Below are 16,077 nucleotides of genomic sequence, written 5' to 3' on the forward strand. Positions count from 1 at the left end.
ACCAGGAGAGAACAGTAGTATATGTGCCTGGGTTACACCAGGAGAGAACAGTAGTATATGTGCCTGGGTTACACCAGGAGAGAACAGTAGTATATGTGCCTGGGTTACACCAGGAGAGAACAGTAGTATATGTGCCTGGGTTACACCAGGAGAGAACAGTATTATATGTGCCTGGGTTACTCCAGGAGAGAACAGTAGTATATGTGCCTGGGTTACACCAGGAGAGAACAGTAGTATATGTGCCTGGGTTACACCTGGAGAGAACAGTAGTATATGTGCCTGGGTTACACCGGGAGAGAACAGTAGTATATGTGCCTGGGTTACACCGGGAGAGAACAGTAGTATATGTGCCTGGGTTACACCGGGAGAGAACAGTAGTATATGCGCCTGGGTTACACCGGGAGAGAACAGTAGTATATGTACCTGGGTTACACCAGGAGAGAACAGTAGTATATGCGCCTGGGTTACACCAGGAGAGAACAGTAGTATATGTGCCTGGGTTACATCAGGGGAGAACAGTAGTATATGTGCCTGGGTTACACCAGGAGAGAACAGTAGTATATGTGCCTGGGTTACACCAGGAGAGAGCAGTAGTATAATGTGCCTGGGTTACACCAGGAGAGAACAGTAGTGTATGTGCCTGGGTTACACCAGGAGAGAACATTAGTATATGTGCCTGGGTTACACCGGGAGAGAACAGTAGTATATGTGCCTGGGTCACAGCAGGAGAGAACAGTAGTATGTGTTCCTGGGTCACAGCAGGAGAGAACAGTAGTATACGTGCCTGTGTTACACCAGGAGAGAACAGTAGTATGTGTTCCTGGGTTACACCAGGAGAGAACAGTAGTATATGTGCCTGGGTTACACCAGGAGAGAACAGTAGTATATGGGCCTGGGTTACACCAGGAGAGAACAGTAGTATATGCGCCTGGGTTACACCAGGAGAGAACAGTAGTATATGCGCCTGGGTTACACCAGTAGAGAACAGTAGTATATGCGCCTGGGTTACACCAGGAGAGAACAGTAGTATATGCGCCTGGGGTACAGCAGGAGAGAACAGTAGTATATGTTCCTGGGTTACACCAGGAGAGAACAGTAGTATATGTGCCTGGGTTACACCAGGAGAGAACAGTAGTATATGTGCCTGGGTTACGCCAGGAGAGAACAGTAGTATATGTGCCTGGGTTACACCAGGAGAGAACAGTAGTATATGTGCCTGGGTTACACCAGGAGAGAACAGTAGTGTATGTGCCTGGGTTACACCAGGAGAGAACAGTAGTATATGTGCCTGGGTTACACCAGGAGAGAACAGTAGTGTATGTGCCTGGGTTACACCGGGAGAGAACAGTAGTATATGTGCCTGGGTTACAGCGGGAGAGAACAGTAGTATATGTTCCTGGGTTACATCGGGAGAGAACAGTAGTATATGTGCCTGGGTTACACCAGGAGAGAACAGTAGTATATGTGCCTGGGTTACACCAGGAGAGAACAGTAGTATATGTGCCTGGGTTACACCAGGAGAGAACAGTAGTGTATGTGCCTGGGTTACACCAGGAGAGAACAGTAATATATGTGCCTGGGTTACACCAGGAGAGAACAGTAGTGTATGTGCCTGGGTTACACCAGGAGAGAACAGTAGTATATGCGCCTGGGTTAAACCAGGAGAGAACAGTACTCATGAGACTGCGCAGAGGTAAGTATTACTATATATATGGGGGCAGCATGTGCGGTGTGGGCCTCCCTGAACTCAGGGGCCCATGTTCCATGCACACCCTGCACCATTATTTATACGCCCTTGCAGCAGCCACATTACTATAGTATTGGCATAAGAAGGAGAAATTCAGATGCATTGAACCAACCAGAAGTGGCTGGCGATCATCATAACCATCAATTTGCATTTCGCACAAGGAGTCCAGCTCCCACAAGAGATCCAATTCCAAACAGGCGCATGTGAGTCTTTCTTATGGACAGAATTGACCCATATTACGCAAACGCACCCTTACTGTACATTGGTGACGCTTATATGCTTTAAGTGCAAAATGCATCTAATTTGGCATGGGAAAGGATCTGTAATGTCTACAGATAGAAGGAACACAAATTTAGGGGGCGTTTGCAAATTGTATTTACAGACCCCATGTTTTATACACTAATTCTCTGTCGGCCACTGACAGATAACACAGAATACAGAACAGATTATTAGGAATACTGAAGAGGAAGATATTAATTCCTGCAAAACGCGCTTCGCCGAGGGGTCTGCACACTCCTCAATGGGGCTCTGATAGAGCTGGGACCACAACGGTCACTTCATCTTGCTCTGTAGTGTGTTTGAAATTGGGTTATGGGGGGGTGGATTCTGGGCGAAGGGGGGTTTATGGTATATTTACTAACCCACGGGTTGTCAAAGTGAAGAAGGAAATATTTGTCAGCACAGTTTCTGCTTTGATACTATGCTCTCTAGCGTCAGCCCAGAAGGGGATGCAGTCTGGATACTGACGGGCGCTAACCCGCCGTCTGCTATCCCGACACTGCAAGCCCGACATGGTACTAAAGAAAGGCGTCGAAATCCCAATGCCTATCATTAGCCCCACTACGAAATCCCGACACCCGACATACCGAACGAAGGTAAGCCAGGTGTCTTAGCTTTCAAGCCGTGGCGGGGGGAGTGTTAGATTTAGGGACCCCCGGGGGACTTAGGGTTAGGCATCCCCCCAGGAGGGTTAGGGTTAGGGTAGGAAAAGGGGGAAGTTAGGGTTAGGCACCACTAGGGGGGTTAGGATTAGGGACCCCCGGGGGATTTAGGGTTAGTTTTAGGCACCATTAGAGTGGGTTGGGGTTAAGCAACCCCCCGGGAGGTTTAGGGTCCGGGGAAGGGGGGTTAGGGTTAGGCACTCACAGGGGGAGGTTAGGGTTAGGCACTCACAGGTGGAAGTTAGGGTTAGGCACCACTAAGGGGTTAGGGTAGGGTAGGGGGAGGGTTAGGGTACTTATCACCCCCCATCGGGATTTCCCTCCTTCGGTCTTCTGGTGTCGGTATATTCAGCTGCCGGCATTACATACCAATTCCGTCAGGAAGTTCTGCTATCTGTGGCTAATGGCTTATTAGGAAATATAGTATGACCTGTATAGATTATCTATGTGGTAATCTGGTTTTTAGCTTGTTTTCTTTATTTCATCTGAATTTTTGTTTCACTTTTACCCTCTTTGCTTGTTTCTGTTAAACGGAATTAATAAACGCAATTTCAAGGTAAAAAAAAAAAAAGATCATTTACCTGTTTTCACTCTTTCCTGCCACGCCTGCTCCAGTCCGCTGCAGCCGCGAAGCGCGATGCTCACGCTGTATAATTCCCCTGCATTAAGTCCACTTATGTTCAGAAATGTTCCAGAGACAGTATTATTCCTGTAATATCCCTTCGGTGTCCAAATTTCTACGTTATACATGTAATTTTCTGGGCAATCGCTATTCCAGTGCATCTGAAAACCCGTGCTGGTCACATTACTGACACCAAGATGGCGGAAGGTGGAGCAATCTATAGTGACACGGAGAGAAAACCATCAGTAATGCACCTGCCATACATGTGCACCAAACATACCTAAACAAAGGGCTCTACTGCTAAATGGAACTTTTAATTAATATTGACATGCGTCCCACCAGCTGCTGTGGAACTACACACCCCAGCATGCCCACCCACAGTTTTGCTATTAGGGCATGCTAAAACTGTGGCAGATGGAAACAAGTAGAAATAAACAGCGCTCTATATTAAAAGTAATCACTAATTTAATGATAGTACCGGGTTATAACCCGAACCCACAGTAAATAACAACAGTAATAAAAAATATATATATTAAAAAAAAAATGAATAATTGCACAAATCTGTGTATATCTCAGTCCGCAACTTCTGGTCACAACTTAATGAATGTCCTTATGCTGAATGATAGTAAAGATGAATCAATGTCCAGCCAAATAATTACCCAGTCCAACTCAAACATATCTATGAGGAGTGTTTTACCTATCCACCATTGGACCTGTGCCCTGGGGACATTATTGTGCGAACTGCTACATCGCTAATTGGACCCCTAATATTTGGACACCGGATCTGCCCCATTAAGTCCTACACACGTCTGCGATTTGAGGAACCGCATCTGCTCATACATCAATTTTCTTCAAGCGGACCTTCTATTTGTGTGGCGTTTGGACTGGGTAATTATTTGGCTGGACATTGATTCATCTTTACTATCATTCAGCATAAGGACATTCATTAAGTTGTGACCAGAAGTTGCGGACTGAGATATAGACAGATTTGTGCAATTATTAATTTTTTTTAATATATATATTTTTTATTACTGTTGTTATTTACTGTGGGTTCGGGTTATAACCCGGTACTATCATTAAATTAGTGATTACTTTTAATATAGAGCGCTGTTTATTTCTACTTGTTTCCATTTGTACTATTGAGGACTGACCATCCTCTTATTTACAGCTGCTCTTTTTTATACTATACACCCACTATTAGCGCTCTGTCAGTAGTAATACTGTTTCTACCTGTAAAACTGTGGCAGAGCATGCTGGGATATGTAGCTCCACAGAACAGCTGGAAGACCGCATGTTGAATGCCCATAGTGTATACATGGGGGAAGTGGTTGGTAAAGCTTTGCAAGTATGTGTGATACTTTGTGTCGCTAATTCACAATTATCCTAATTTTGTCTAACTCCTTACTTTGGTGCGTGCCATCTGCCCAGGCCATGCTCCAGGGCCGCAAACTGCTCAACCAGTTTGTCAAATCCATGCCCATTCCCAACAAGGCAAACTTGGCAGTGGCAGGACTACTGCAAAATGATGCCACTTGAGAATGTGGCTATGCTGGTATGTCAGCATACAGACGCCTCCCTTCTGGCTTTCGAAGTGGTCACCACACACACAGTGAACTGAAGCCCTGTTTGGACCTTCAGTTCAGAAGAGCAGTGCGGGGTCCAAAGACATATGAGGCCTGGTGATTTCGAGCTTCAAACCTCCCCTTGGAAGTTCACAATTTTAGACTATGCCAAAAAAAAGAAAAGCAGGCTGTTGGCAGATATTCTTATATGCATTGTATATTATATAGAATGTAGAACTTTGCTAAATACTGCATAGAGAATTCATCTCCAATAACAGCACACAATCAAAAACTACCAAGAGTAGATCCAGTTACCCAGTAGCATCAAACATGGATGATTAGCAAAATCGAAGTTCAATGATTTTCCCCCATCAGTGCTGAGTGGTCGGTGGTACCCCACCATCAATATTTTTCTTACTGCTATTGATGTTTTTTATTTTTTTTATTTCAGCGGTTAGACTGAGTTTACTTACAAAACATTCTTGTACTGCTTCTCTGCTCTGTTTAGTCCTCACATTGGCTACCTGTGTCTTATTGAATCCTATCTAAAATAATTTTACTATCATCAAAAGCCATACATGACACTACACCAACATACATCTCATTCCTGATCTCCCACCTTTACCCTTCTGCTCTGCATCTGCATCACTCATACACAAGCATTACCTGTTCACATTCACGGTTACAGGAAATTTTTCAGACTGCACCCACTTTGTGGAATGACCCCCTATGTAGAATAAGACTTTCCTCTAGTCTCCAGACCTTCATGCATTCCCTGAAATCTCACCTCTTCACACAAGCTTATCATTTTCCAGACCCATCCACATAACCTCCACAAGCTATCCTACCCAATTACATCCCCTCTATACAGCCCACACATAACGTTACAAACTTTCTCTTTCTTCACTTTCACATCCCCCTGACCCCAGGCCAACATTCCTGTGTGACTGGATCATACAGCCGCCCACCAAGAACCTCTGCAATCTGGCTGGGCCAATATGCAATAGGTAGCACTTAGCCTTGTATAACAATACCTATTTTCCTATAGATTGTAAGCTTACCAGCAGGGCCCTCTTACCTCTATGTCTGTCTTTTATTACCAAGTCTTCTTCTATTACTGTTTTGTTAAAACAAAATTTGTAAAGGGCAACAGAATATGCTGGTGCTATATAATTGTTACTAAATAAATGATAAGCAGAATACATTAATGCAGAGGTTACATTCTGGCTTAGTAACTATAATTGGCTTTGACTGAGCAGAACTAAGGGGTCTATTTACTAAGCCTTGGATGGAGATAAAGTGGACGGAGATAAAGTACCAACCAATCGCAGCCTGTGACATGGCAGTTAGGAGCTGATTGGCTGGTACTTTATCCTGATCCAAATCTTAGTAAATAGACCCCTAAAAGTATTAGAGATGAGGAAAATTTAGATATACTTACTGCAGGGGGGTGCCACTGTGTTACCCATCATGGCAGTAGTTGTGAAAAGTTTTGGAAAGCCAGGTGGATGTGAAATATTATCTACACATGAAGGAGAGGTTATAAGTACTTTAAGACAACATATCTGATTACATTAATAACTGGACATAGATAATAATTAATTTGTCAATGTCTTTTGATGGCTGAGTCTGTTGTCATTGGCACATTTAATACATACATATTATTAGTGAGAATATAACCAAAAGCATATTTATTAAAGTTACCTGGTCTGGTTGGAGGTGGATTGGTAGAGTTTGGTTTGTGCTCGTTGCTGCAGTTGTGGGAACCCGGTGGGCAGCCGCCTGGATCCGGGTACAGGGGAGAATTCATATCTAACAAGACAGAACCTCATAACCGTCCATTCACTCTTACACCACTCTATACTGTACACTTTAGTAGTGCAACGGGAAAGGAAAAAATATTGTATGTTTAGACATGCCCTATCTATATCCAGCTCCCTGGCACACCCCTAAGACCGCCTTACAGCTGCCTGTTACCCCCTAACATCTCATTCAGGCAGAAACAAACGATATTGGGTCAGGGAGTGATGCTATAGTCACTGTCACTCTATAGATTTCAGTTATGTTCATGTCTACAGAACAATGCCACTAACAGTCAAACATGTTATAGAGTATTGGGCTGGTTATGCCGTGTTATGACTCTCTGAGGAAACATCTCTGGATGGGGGACAATTATTTACAAGCCAGAAGACAATGTGACCCTGCAGCGAATTGCATTATCAGAGTTTTATCATACGCAAGGAGCTTTAAAACTCATTGTGTATGATAATGTTGCTCCAGCCAATCAGCTCCCAACTGTCATCTGTTTGAAAAATGACAGTTGGAGGCCGATTGGCTGGAGCACCATTTCTCATACACAACGAGTTTTAAAACTTGCTGTGTATGATAAAACTCATTGAAAAATGGGCCCCTAAGGGCCGCTCTTCCTGCCAGAAGGTAATGGGGATGATTCTGAGCCGGATGTATCTCATCACTGCACTATCAGCGAGTTTTAGCATACAGCACATACGCAGAAGTGAATTTACGCACGGATGAATCATGGCAAGCTCTGTCTTTGCATGAAGTGGGCGTTTCAGGGGTGGGAACTGGGCGGAAACAAGGCAATCGCACAGAGCTGTCCTGTCTTGTGGGAGTGTCAGTGCTATTCTGAGCCATGCGCGTGAAGCAAGGAAGCCTGCTTCAGACCTATCTCTTACACCCAACATTTGGCGGTTGCAGCTGAGGACAGAAAAACAGTGGGCTGGGCTTCTTCCTGCTTGAAGTCTGGCTTCTGCGGCATCACGCAAACACGGATACTTTACGTCCGACCAAGAATCAGCCCCAATGTGTATGGTGGAAAGCGTAAGAACTTCCCCCCAAATTCCTGACCAATATCACTATAAGGCCACCCCGTCCTTCATCTCAGCTGCTAGCTAAAGCTTAATGTACTATTGGGTCTATTTATCAAACAGTGATAACCCCTTTCTCGTCAGAGCCAGTGTTTTGTCCTATATATTAAAGGATTAATTCCAGCAAAACCCAGTCAGAGGAAGTTTTTCCAGTTTCTTTCCTATTTGAGAATTACGGTGGCGGTACAATGACTGCAACCCTCTTATCACGATTGCCATCTCAGTGCGGCGATAGTAGCAATAAATCTTAGGGGAAAAAAGTATTTTATTTGTAACAATTTACTTCTCCCAATGGTGGCAAATTGTTTTGTTTTTTTTAATAGATACCCATTGCGCATGTGTGATTTTAAAAACTCGTAGTGTTTTAGTATAACGCTCCTGTAAGGTATTACCGTCTATCTGTACGTCGATGACCTCTGGTAAACGAGTCACCATTTTGTTCAGCATCGCTGTAATGTCCGGCAGTAAATGCGTCTCATTTAGGCCAATGAGGATGTGGGAGAGGACGGAGAAGGTCCCTGCAGGCTTGGTGGAGATGTGGTAAACTGCTGCCTCTAGTGGCCACAGCTCCCCAGTTACCTGGAACAAGTAGATATGTCATTCACTTACATTTATTTGACCTAGAGAGATTAAAGGGATCTTCATTGTTGGACAACTCCCGCAGCTCAATATAACATGTCTGTCTCCGTCACACACTGCTTTTAGCTAATAGAAGATAACCCCCCTCCCCCAGTGGGATTCCAAAATCTGTTGAAAAAGTATTAACTATATAGTTGGCTATTTTAAATACACAACATGCAGGTACAGAAAAACAAAAACATTTGACTGTTCTTTTACTTATAAATTACTTTTCCCATCCACACATATTATTTCAGACTGAATTATGGACTAGAGCAGCTGTTCCCAGACTTTTTTGACTCAAGGCGCCTTATAGTATCAGCATTTTTTTACACGGCACTCCTAGACCAAAAGTTTCTTATTGAGAAACTCAGCAAAGTTGGTTACATTGTGCCCATATGTCATCCCTAGGGTCAGGGGCCCTTCTAGAGAGGAGGAGGCCCGTGTGCAGTCTTCATCATGGCCCCCCCTCTCCGTCCAGCGGCCGGCAGTGCACTGAATGGTATGCGGCCAGTGCCGCACTTATAGACTCTGGGCACTAGAGTGTGCCCAGAGTCTATAGCACATGTGCAGGTCACCGGGAAAATGGCCGCGGTGGACATTTTCCCTGTACTACACAAACAACTGTAAAATGGCCGTGGCTGCCGTTTTACAGCGCAGACACCGGCACCGACGTGGGGCTCCCAACAAGTAAGTATAATATGGGTACAGGGTATGCGGTGTGGCCCCCCCCTGGACCCAGGGGCCCGTATGCCCCACTCACCCTGCACCCATTATAAATACGCCCCTGCTTATGGTCAGTTATGGGGTGGTAGACAGGGCTGTGCTCCTGTTTGTCCTCATATTTTATGATTGACAGCCAGCAGCACTAGTTTTGTCTATCACACTGAACAAAAACAATTTTATTGGGTACTGGTCCACCAACAAACCCGTGGCACCCCTGCATGTGCCCTGCAGCACTCCAGGGTGCCAGGACACCCAGTTTTAGAACACTGGTCTAGAGGGTTTTAGGCAAAGGGAGCATAAACATTTCAAGAGCTCCATTACTAATATGGGGCAACGTTCAGTAAATCTATGAACAATCCTGGGTGCATGTAATCCAAACAGTGCGGCCTTTACCGGCGATATACAGCGAGCTTCTAGTGACACCAAGACCAGCTATTATTATTAGTATTTTTATATACAATATAAGGTTATGTATAGGCTTTATAAAATAGGGATTTGGATTAATGGTATTTGTGGTACATTGTAATTTACGATGTAGGAATATATAGCTTTTCTACAGACCATTGAATGTAGCAATCTTGTGTGATTGACGAAGCCGACATCTAATCGGATCAGTTCATCAAAGGACATTTTTACAGTGATTGTTCCGTTGTACCAGTACATTGTATTCCTGCCTGGAGCTGAATGAGAAACAGAAGAGATGGTCACGGCTGGTTTTGAATTAATCATTACAATTAAGGAGTCAGACTCAGCTCCCTGGGAGCGTGAAAATCAGATACATAAATAATCTAGTAAGGAACAAAACCAATAGATGTCACAAAGGAGCTATAAACAATATGGAATTGAAATGGATTAAATGACAGATATAACATAATTTTGAAGCTAGGTTGGGTGAAGCAGCTCAGCCAACAGGGAGCAAGAGGTAAATATGGGAAGATGGGCAACAAGAAACAAAGAGAAAGAGGAACCTGAATGGCGAGACATAAGCTCAATAGAGAGTCACGAGCTGTATCATTGGCGAGGAATGAGCAACGTCAATAGGGAGGCAGAAGCAACATCGATGATGCATGAACATTGTCAATAAGGAGGCACGAGCAACATCGTTGGTGAGGCATAAGCACTGTCAATAGGAAGTCATGAGAAACATCATCGGTGATGCATGAGCAACCTCAATCTCGAGGCATGGGCAATTCATTGATGAATCATGAGCAACTTCACTAGCGAGCCATGAACAACATCAGTGATGAACCATGAGCAACGTCATTAGCGAGCCATGAGCAACATCACTTATGAAGCATGAGCAACGTCATTAGCGAGCCATGAGTAACGTCACTGATGAATCATGAACAACGTCATTAGAGGGCCATGAGCAACATCATTGATGAATCATGAGCAACGTCATTAGAGGGCCATGAGCAACATCATTGATGAATCATGAGCAACGTCATTAGAGAGCCATTAGCAATGTCATTGATGAACCATGAGCAATATCATTAATGAGCCATGAGTAACGTCACTGATGAATCATGAACAACGTCATTAGAGGGCCATGAGCAACATCATTGATGAATCATGAACAACGTCATTAGAGGGCCATGAGCAACATCATTGATGAATCATGAGCAACGTCATTAGAGAGCCATTAGCAATGTCATTGATGAACCATGAGCAATATCATTAATGAGCCATGAGCAACGTCACTGATGAAGCATGAGCAACATCATTAGCGAGCCATGAGCAACATCACTGATGAAGCATGAGCAATGACATTAGTGAGCCATGAGCAACGTAATTGATGAATCATGAGCAACATCATTAGTGAGCCATGAGCAACGTCATTAGCGAGCCATGAGCAACGTAAATGATGAATAATGAGCAACGTCATTAGCGAGCCATGAGCAACATCACTGATGAATCATGAGCAACGTCATTAGCGAGCCATGAGCAACGTCATTAAAGAGCAATGAGCAACATAATTGATGAATCATGAGCAATGTCATTGATGAATCATGAGCAACGTCATTAGTGAGCCATGAGCAACGTCATTAGAGAGCAATGAGCAACATAATTGATGAATCATGAGCAACGTCATTAGTGAGCCATGAGCAATGTCATTGATGAAGCATGAGCAACGTTATTAGAGAGCAATGAGCAACATCATTAGTGAGGTATGAGCAATGTCAATAGGGATACACGAATAGCATCACTGATGAAACATGAGCAACAAATAGGGAGGCACAAGCAACACCACTGACGGCATGAGCAGCATCATTAGAGATTCGTAAGCAAGAAGAAGCATCTAATGGTGCATACACACGGAGAGACCAAACAACGATAACGATATCGCTGTCTGATCGTCCTGCACCCTCCCTGGTGTGCTGGATGATCAATATATCGATCATCCAGCACACTACCTACTCACCGATGACTATAGCGACCCGCTATCAACAATCTTTGGTCCCTATAGTAACTTGCTCGATATCGAGGAAGTTAACCTGCATGCACGGCCGATGGACGATATCGCTATCGTCCATATGTGGCCGTGCATCGCTGGTCGATGGTGAGTTGGTAGGGTCAAAAAAATTAACGATAACGTTATCGTTCAAATCGCTCATTTATATCGCTACGTGTGTACACACTGCAAAACTCAGGAACATGGCTCTCCACGTCTGAGATGAAGAAGTCTGAGGTAGACAACCATAGGGTACACCTTATGAGGCACTGACCTGGAGGTCCCGGAGAAGCACAGAAAGACCCATTGGAAGACATACAACATTTCTGGAGTCCTGGGCAATCATAATCCACTATACACCTGGAGCCCGAATTCCTCTCATTTATACCGGGACACTTTCCAGGTCTTGAGGCGACTGAGCTGGATCTCTCCATAGCTGCAGGTTACAGAAGATAATATTCAATACTAAGAGCAAAAAAAGTGGCAGATTTACATGTTTCAGAGACTACCATAAAAGCCCCAGTTCAGAGTCTGGGATCACTTGCCCTTTAATAATAATGTGATAATAGGACATTAAAATACAAAATAATAATACTGGGATATTCCAGCAGTAAAATGTCTTACAGGGACAGTTGTGGTGAATACAGAAGTAATAAACCATATGTGCCTACTCTCCCGCAATGTCTGGATGACTCCTGAATATTGGGGGTCACTCTAAGACTCCTGAGAGACTACACCAGCTTCCCAGTTCCCGCTCTGTTCCCCAGGAAAAGTGGGCAGCCTAGAGGCTTGATGACGTGACAGAGAATCATGTCATCTAGGCCATGTCAGAACTGCTCCATTCAGTAGAGGGACCCAGAATGTTGTCAAGCAAGTACTAAACCATTGTGAGAAGAGAAGGCATGAACAATACTGTATTGTCTGGTTTGCAATGTTAGTCGACATCACAGACGCAGTAGATTACGCAGCCCTGCCATGAGTGTAGGTTGTAAAACTGGAAATTGATACAGATAACAAAATGTTGCAGCTTTTGAATGTGTTCTTACACGTGTTCAGAATTGGTTTGGGCCTACACATACATAAAATTATATATATATATATATACATACATATATATATATATATATATATACACACACACACACACACATTTAATACAGTTTTTCAGTAGAGCAATTAACTAATTATCTCTTTTTACAATATATATTGACATTTCTTATAGAATAATCGGCCTAAGTCGTATTGGTGCAACAACTTTATTTAGTACATGTAAATAACACATAAATAAAATTAATTTTTTGTCACAGAGATAGATGAACGAAGGACTTAATTTTATCATAACATACGGTCATCTTATACACACACATTCCACAGCACATATCCTCACCCACTGCTCCATGCTCCTTCCTCACTATCTACCCAAATCGTGTCGCCCCTGTCGGTCTGCCCTTCCCCTTTTAGAATGTAAGCTCTCATGAGCAGGGCCCTCATCCCTCACATGCTTCTCCATCCCCTACTTATACTGTCATGTAACTCCCCAATTAGCACCTAACACTTGGTTGCTGATAGGATGTAGTCGGCATCCCGGAGTGCAGGATGTGGGCAATCTGAATACCGGAACCAGTATCCCGACCGCCGACATCTCGAAGGTAAGTATTGGGGTGTTAGGGGGATGTTAGGGTTAGGTAGTGGGGTTAGGGTTAGGCATTAGGGTTAGGCACCGGGGAGGGAGTGTTAGGATTAGGGTGCGGCGAGGGGGAAGTTAGGTTTAGGCACTAGGGGGGATGTTAGGTTTAGGCACCAGGGAGGGGGTGTTAGGTTTAGGATGCGGGGAGGTGGAGGTTAGATTTAGGCACTAGGGGGGGACACTAGCGCATGCATGGAGGGTTTCTGGGTACCCAGAAACCCCCCCCCCCTCCCCCCCCGCGCAACTAATTTTTTTTTTTTCAGAGACAGAGACTGTCTCTGCACATTCAGCGGGCCACACTCGGAGCAGCCCAGCCGCTGCCTGTTTAGCTGTCAGTGCTTCTGCGTCAGGTGGCTTTCATACCACCAGATGCGGAAGCGCAGACAGCTGCACTGACAGTAGCCAGGCAGCGCGCAGCAATCACCAGGGCAGTCATCAGAGACAAGACTGGAGGCCCGGATATAAAGGGGGCCCCGCTCGCCCGGCATTGCCGATCCCCGCACCCGCTACCCGCTATTTTTTTTTTATTTGGAAGCAGAGAGAGACTCGGCTGTCGGCGCGCATAATGTCACACCGCACCACTGAGAGCAGAGGACTCGGACCCGTGGCTTTTGACTGAGGAGCTACATGCATCAGGTGAGCGTGGGGTTGGCTGTCTGGAGCTGGCAGGCTGGCTATTGGGTTGTGGCTGGCTGGCTGTCTGGATAGAGGCAGGCAGTGTGGGGCAGGGGCTGGCTGGGGTCACTATCTGGTGCAGGGGCTGTCTGGCAGGGACTGGCTGGGACTGGTTGTTTGAGGCTGGAGCTGATATATATGTGTGTATGTGGAATCCCCCCCCTAAAAATCCTGCATTTGCCCCTGGGGGGGAGGTTAGGGTTAGGCACCGGGGAGGGTGGGTTAGGGTAGGGATGGGGAACTTCAGGACCGGGGGTCGTATAAGGCCTGCAGAGTCATTTGGTCTAGCCCTCTGAGCTTTTTTCTGCTAGCCTCATCTGGCTAGCAGGTGCCTAGAATGGCATCCTGCAGCCAGAATCTATACAGCAGTGCCACCTGGAGTGTCCTTAGGACGTTTCAGACGGTAACACCGCTGCCCTTACAGCTCCCTGGAGCATCAGGATGCCACAGGATGCTCCGGGCATTGCTGTAACCACCGATGATTGTGGCCCTGTCCCCATATGACATCTCTTGGAGGGGACGTGGTCTGCACTGGGCCTGCAAATAATATTATATATATCAAAATTGCCCTCGGTAGGAAAAAGGTTCCCCATCCCTGGGGTAGGGGTTAGGGTAGGGGTTACAAAAATACTGTGACTTCCAATGGGTGTCGAGATTCTGGCTGTTGGGATGCCGCTGTCGGTATTCTGACCAGCGGCATCTCGATAGCAGGGATTTCATACCCAACCAGTTGCTGACCCCCTGCTGCTTATTTCATTGTTATGCAGCTATGTTTATAAACCATGTCCTTGTCCTACATTGTTTTTGTGCTGATAATAACTGTTTTTTTTGTGTGCTTATATATGTACTGTGTAAGGCGCTGCGGAACCTTTGTGACGTCGTATAAATAAAGGTTAATAATAATAATTGCTATGTAATTAAATTAGGGGTGAGCGGGTTCGGATTTCTGAAATCCGAACCCCCCCGAGCCCCCCCGATCCGAGTCCGATCCGAGTCAGGCTCGACTTTTCCCGCCTGACTCGGATCTGACATCGAGGCAAAACGTCATCATCCCGCCTTCCGAGTCTCGCGGGTTTTGGATCCTATATAAGGTACCCGCGTCGGCGCCATTTTCTCACTCGGCTGTGGACAGTGAAGAGGGAGGGTGGAAGTTAGTGCTGTGTAGTGTAGTGTAGTGTAGTGCTGCTGTTGTCCACTACTTCAAAGTCCATAGGGGCTGGCTGTGTTGTGCTGTGCTGCTGTTGTTAATAGGGGCTGTGTCCACTACTTCAAAGTCCATAGGGGCTGGCTGGACTGTGTTGTGCAGTCAGTTCCAAAGTCCTGTGCAGTGTCCCAGTCCTAAAGGGGTGCTGTAGTGTTGTCCAGGGGGTGCTCTGTCCATCAGGGGTGCTCCCCCCAAGTGCTAAAAAAATAATATATTTTCTGTGTTTGTGAATTGTGTGCGCAGTAGCCGCACGTGCATCAACAAAGTAGTGCCAAGCGTGCGCCTGTGTCATAAGTAAAGGGCCGGCTGGCTTGACCGTTAAGGGTGCTGTAACCCCCGAAAGTACACTCCAGTCCAAACCAAAAAAAAAATTATTTTCTGTGTTTGTGAATTGTGTGCGCAGTAGCCGCACGTGCATCAACAAAGTAGTGCCAAGCGTGCGCCTGTGTCATAAGTAAAGGGCCGGCTGGCTTGACCGTTAAGGGTGCTGTAACCCCCGAAAGTACACTCCAGTCCAAACCTAAAAAAAAATTATTTTCTGTGTTTGTGAATTGTGTGCGCAGTAGCCGCACGTGCATCAACAAAGTAGTGCCAAGCGTGCGCCTGTGTCATAAGTAAAGGGCCGGCTGGCTTGACCGTTAAAGGGTGCTGTAACCCCCGAAAGTACACTCCAGTCCAAACCAAAAAAAAATTATTTTCTGTGTTTGTGAATTGTGTGCGCAGTAGCCGCACGTGCATCAACAAAGTAGTGCCAAGCGTGCGCCTGTGTCATAAGTAAAGGGCCGGCTGGCTTGACCGTTAAGGGTGCTGTAACCCCCGAAAGTACACTCCAGTCCAAACCTAAAAAAAAATTATTTTCTGTGTTTGTGAATTGTGTGCGCAGTAGCCGCACGTGCATCAACAAAGTAGTGCCAAGAGTGCCCCTGTGTCATAAGTAAAGGGCCGGCTGGCTTGA

The 16,077-nt window shown here is 45.4% G+C and overlaps 1 protein-coding gene across 2 annotated transcripts in view; it reads right to left on the reverse strand.

Moving 5' to 3' along the window:
- UMODL1 (uromodulin like 1) overlaps window positions 1-16,077 on the reverse strand; it is a 94,751-nt gene that overhangs the window by 61,689 nt on the left and 16,985 nt on the right. For both annotated transcript variants that reach the window (XM_088472564.1, XM_088472565.1), the window contains exons 3-8: window positions 11,831-11,992; window positions 9,666-9,784; window positions 8,153-8,339; window positions 6,577-6,684; window positions 6,314-6,394; window positions 3,270-3,527 (exon numbers count right to left, since the gene is read on the reverse strand). In XM_088472564.1, the coding sequence (XP_088328690.1) occupies window positions 3,270-3,527; window positions 6,314-6,394; window positions 6,577-6,684; window positions 8,153-8,339; window positions 9,666-9,784; window positions 11,831-11,992 (915 nt within the window). The remainder of the gene's footprint in view (window positions 1-3,269; window positions 3,528-6,313; window positions 6,395-6,576; window positions 6,685-8,152; window positions 8,340-9,665; window positions 9,785-11,830; window positions 11,993-16,077) is intronic.

The sequence above is a fragment of the Taudactylus pleione genome, unplaced genomic scaffold (assembly GCF_031769625.1).
Source record: "Taudactylus pleione unplaced genomic scaffold, aTauple2 ptg000126l, whole genome shotgun sequence".
In the NCBI taxonomy this organism is placed as follows: domain Eukaryota; kingdom Metazoa; phylum Chordata; class Amphibia; order Anura; family Myobatrachidae; genus Taudactylus; species Taudactylus pleione.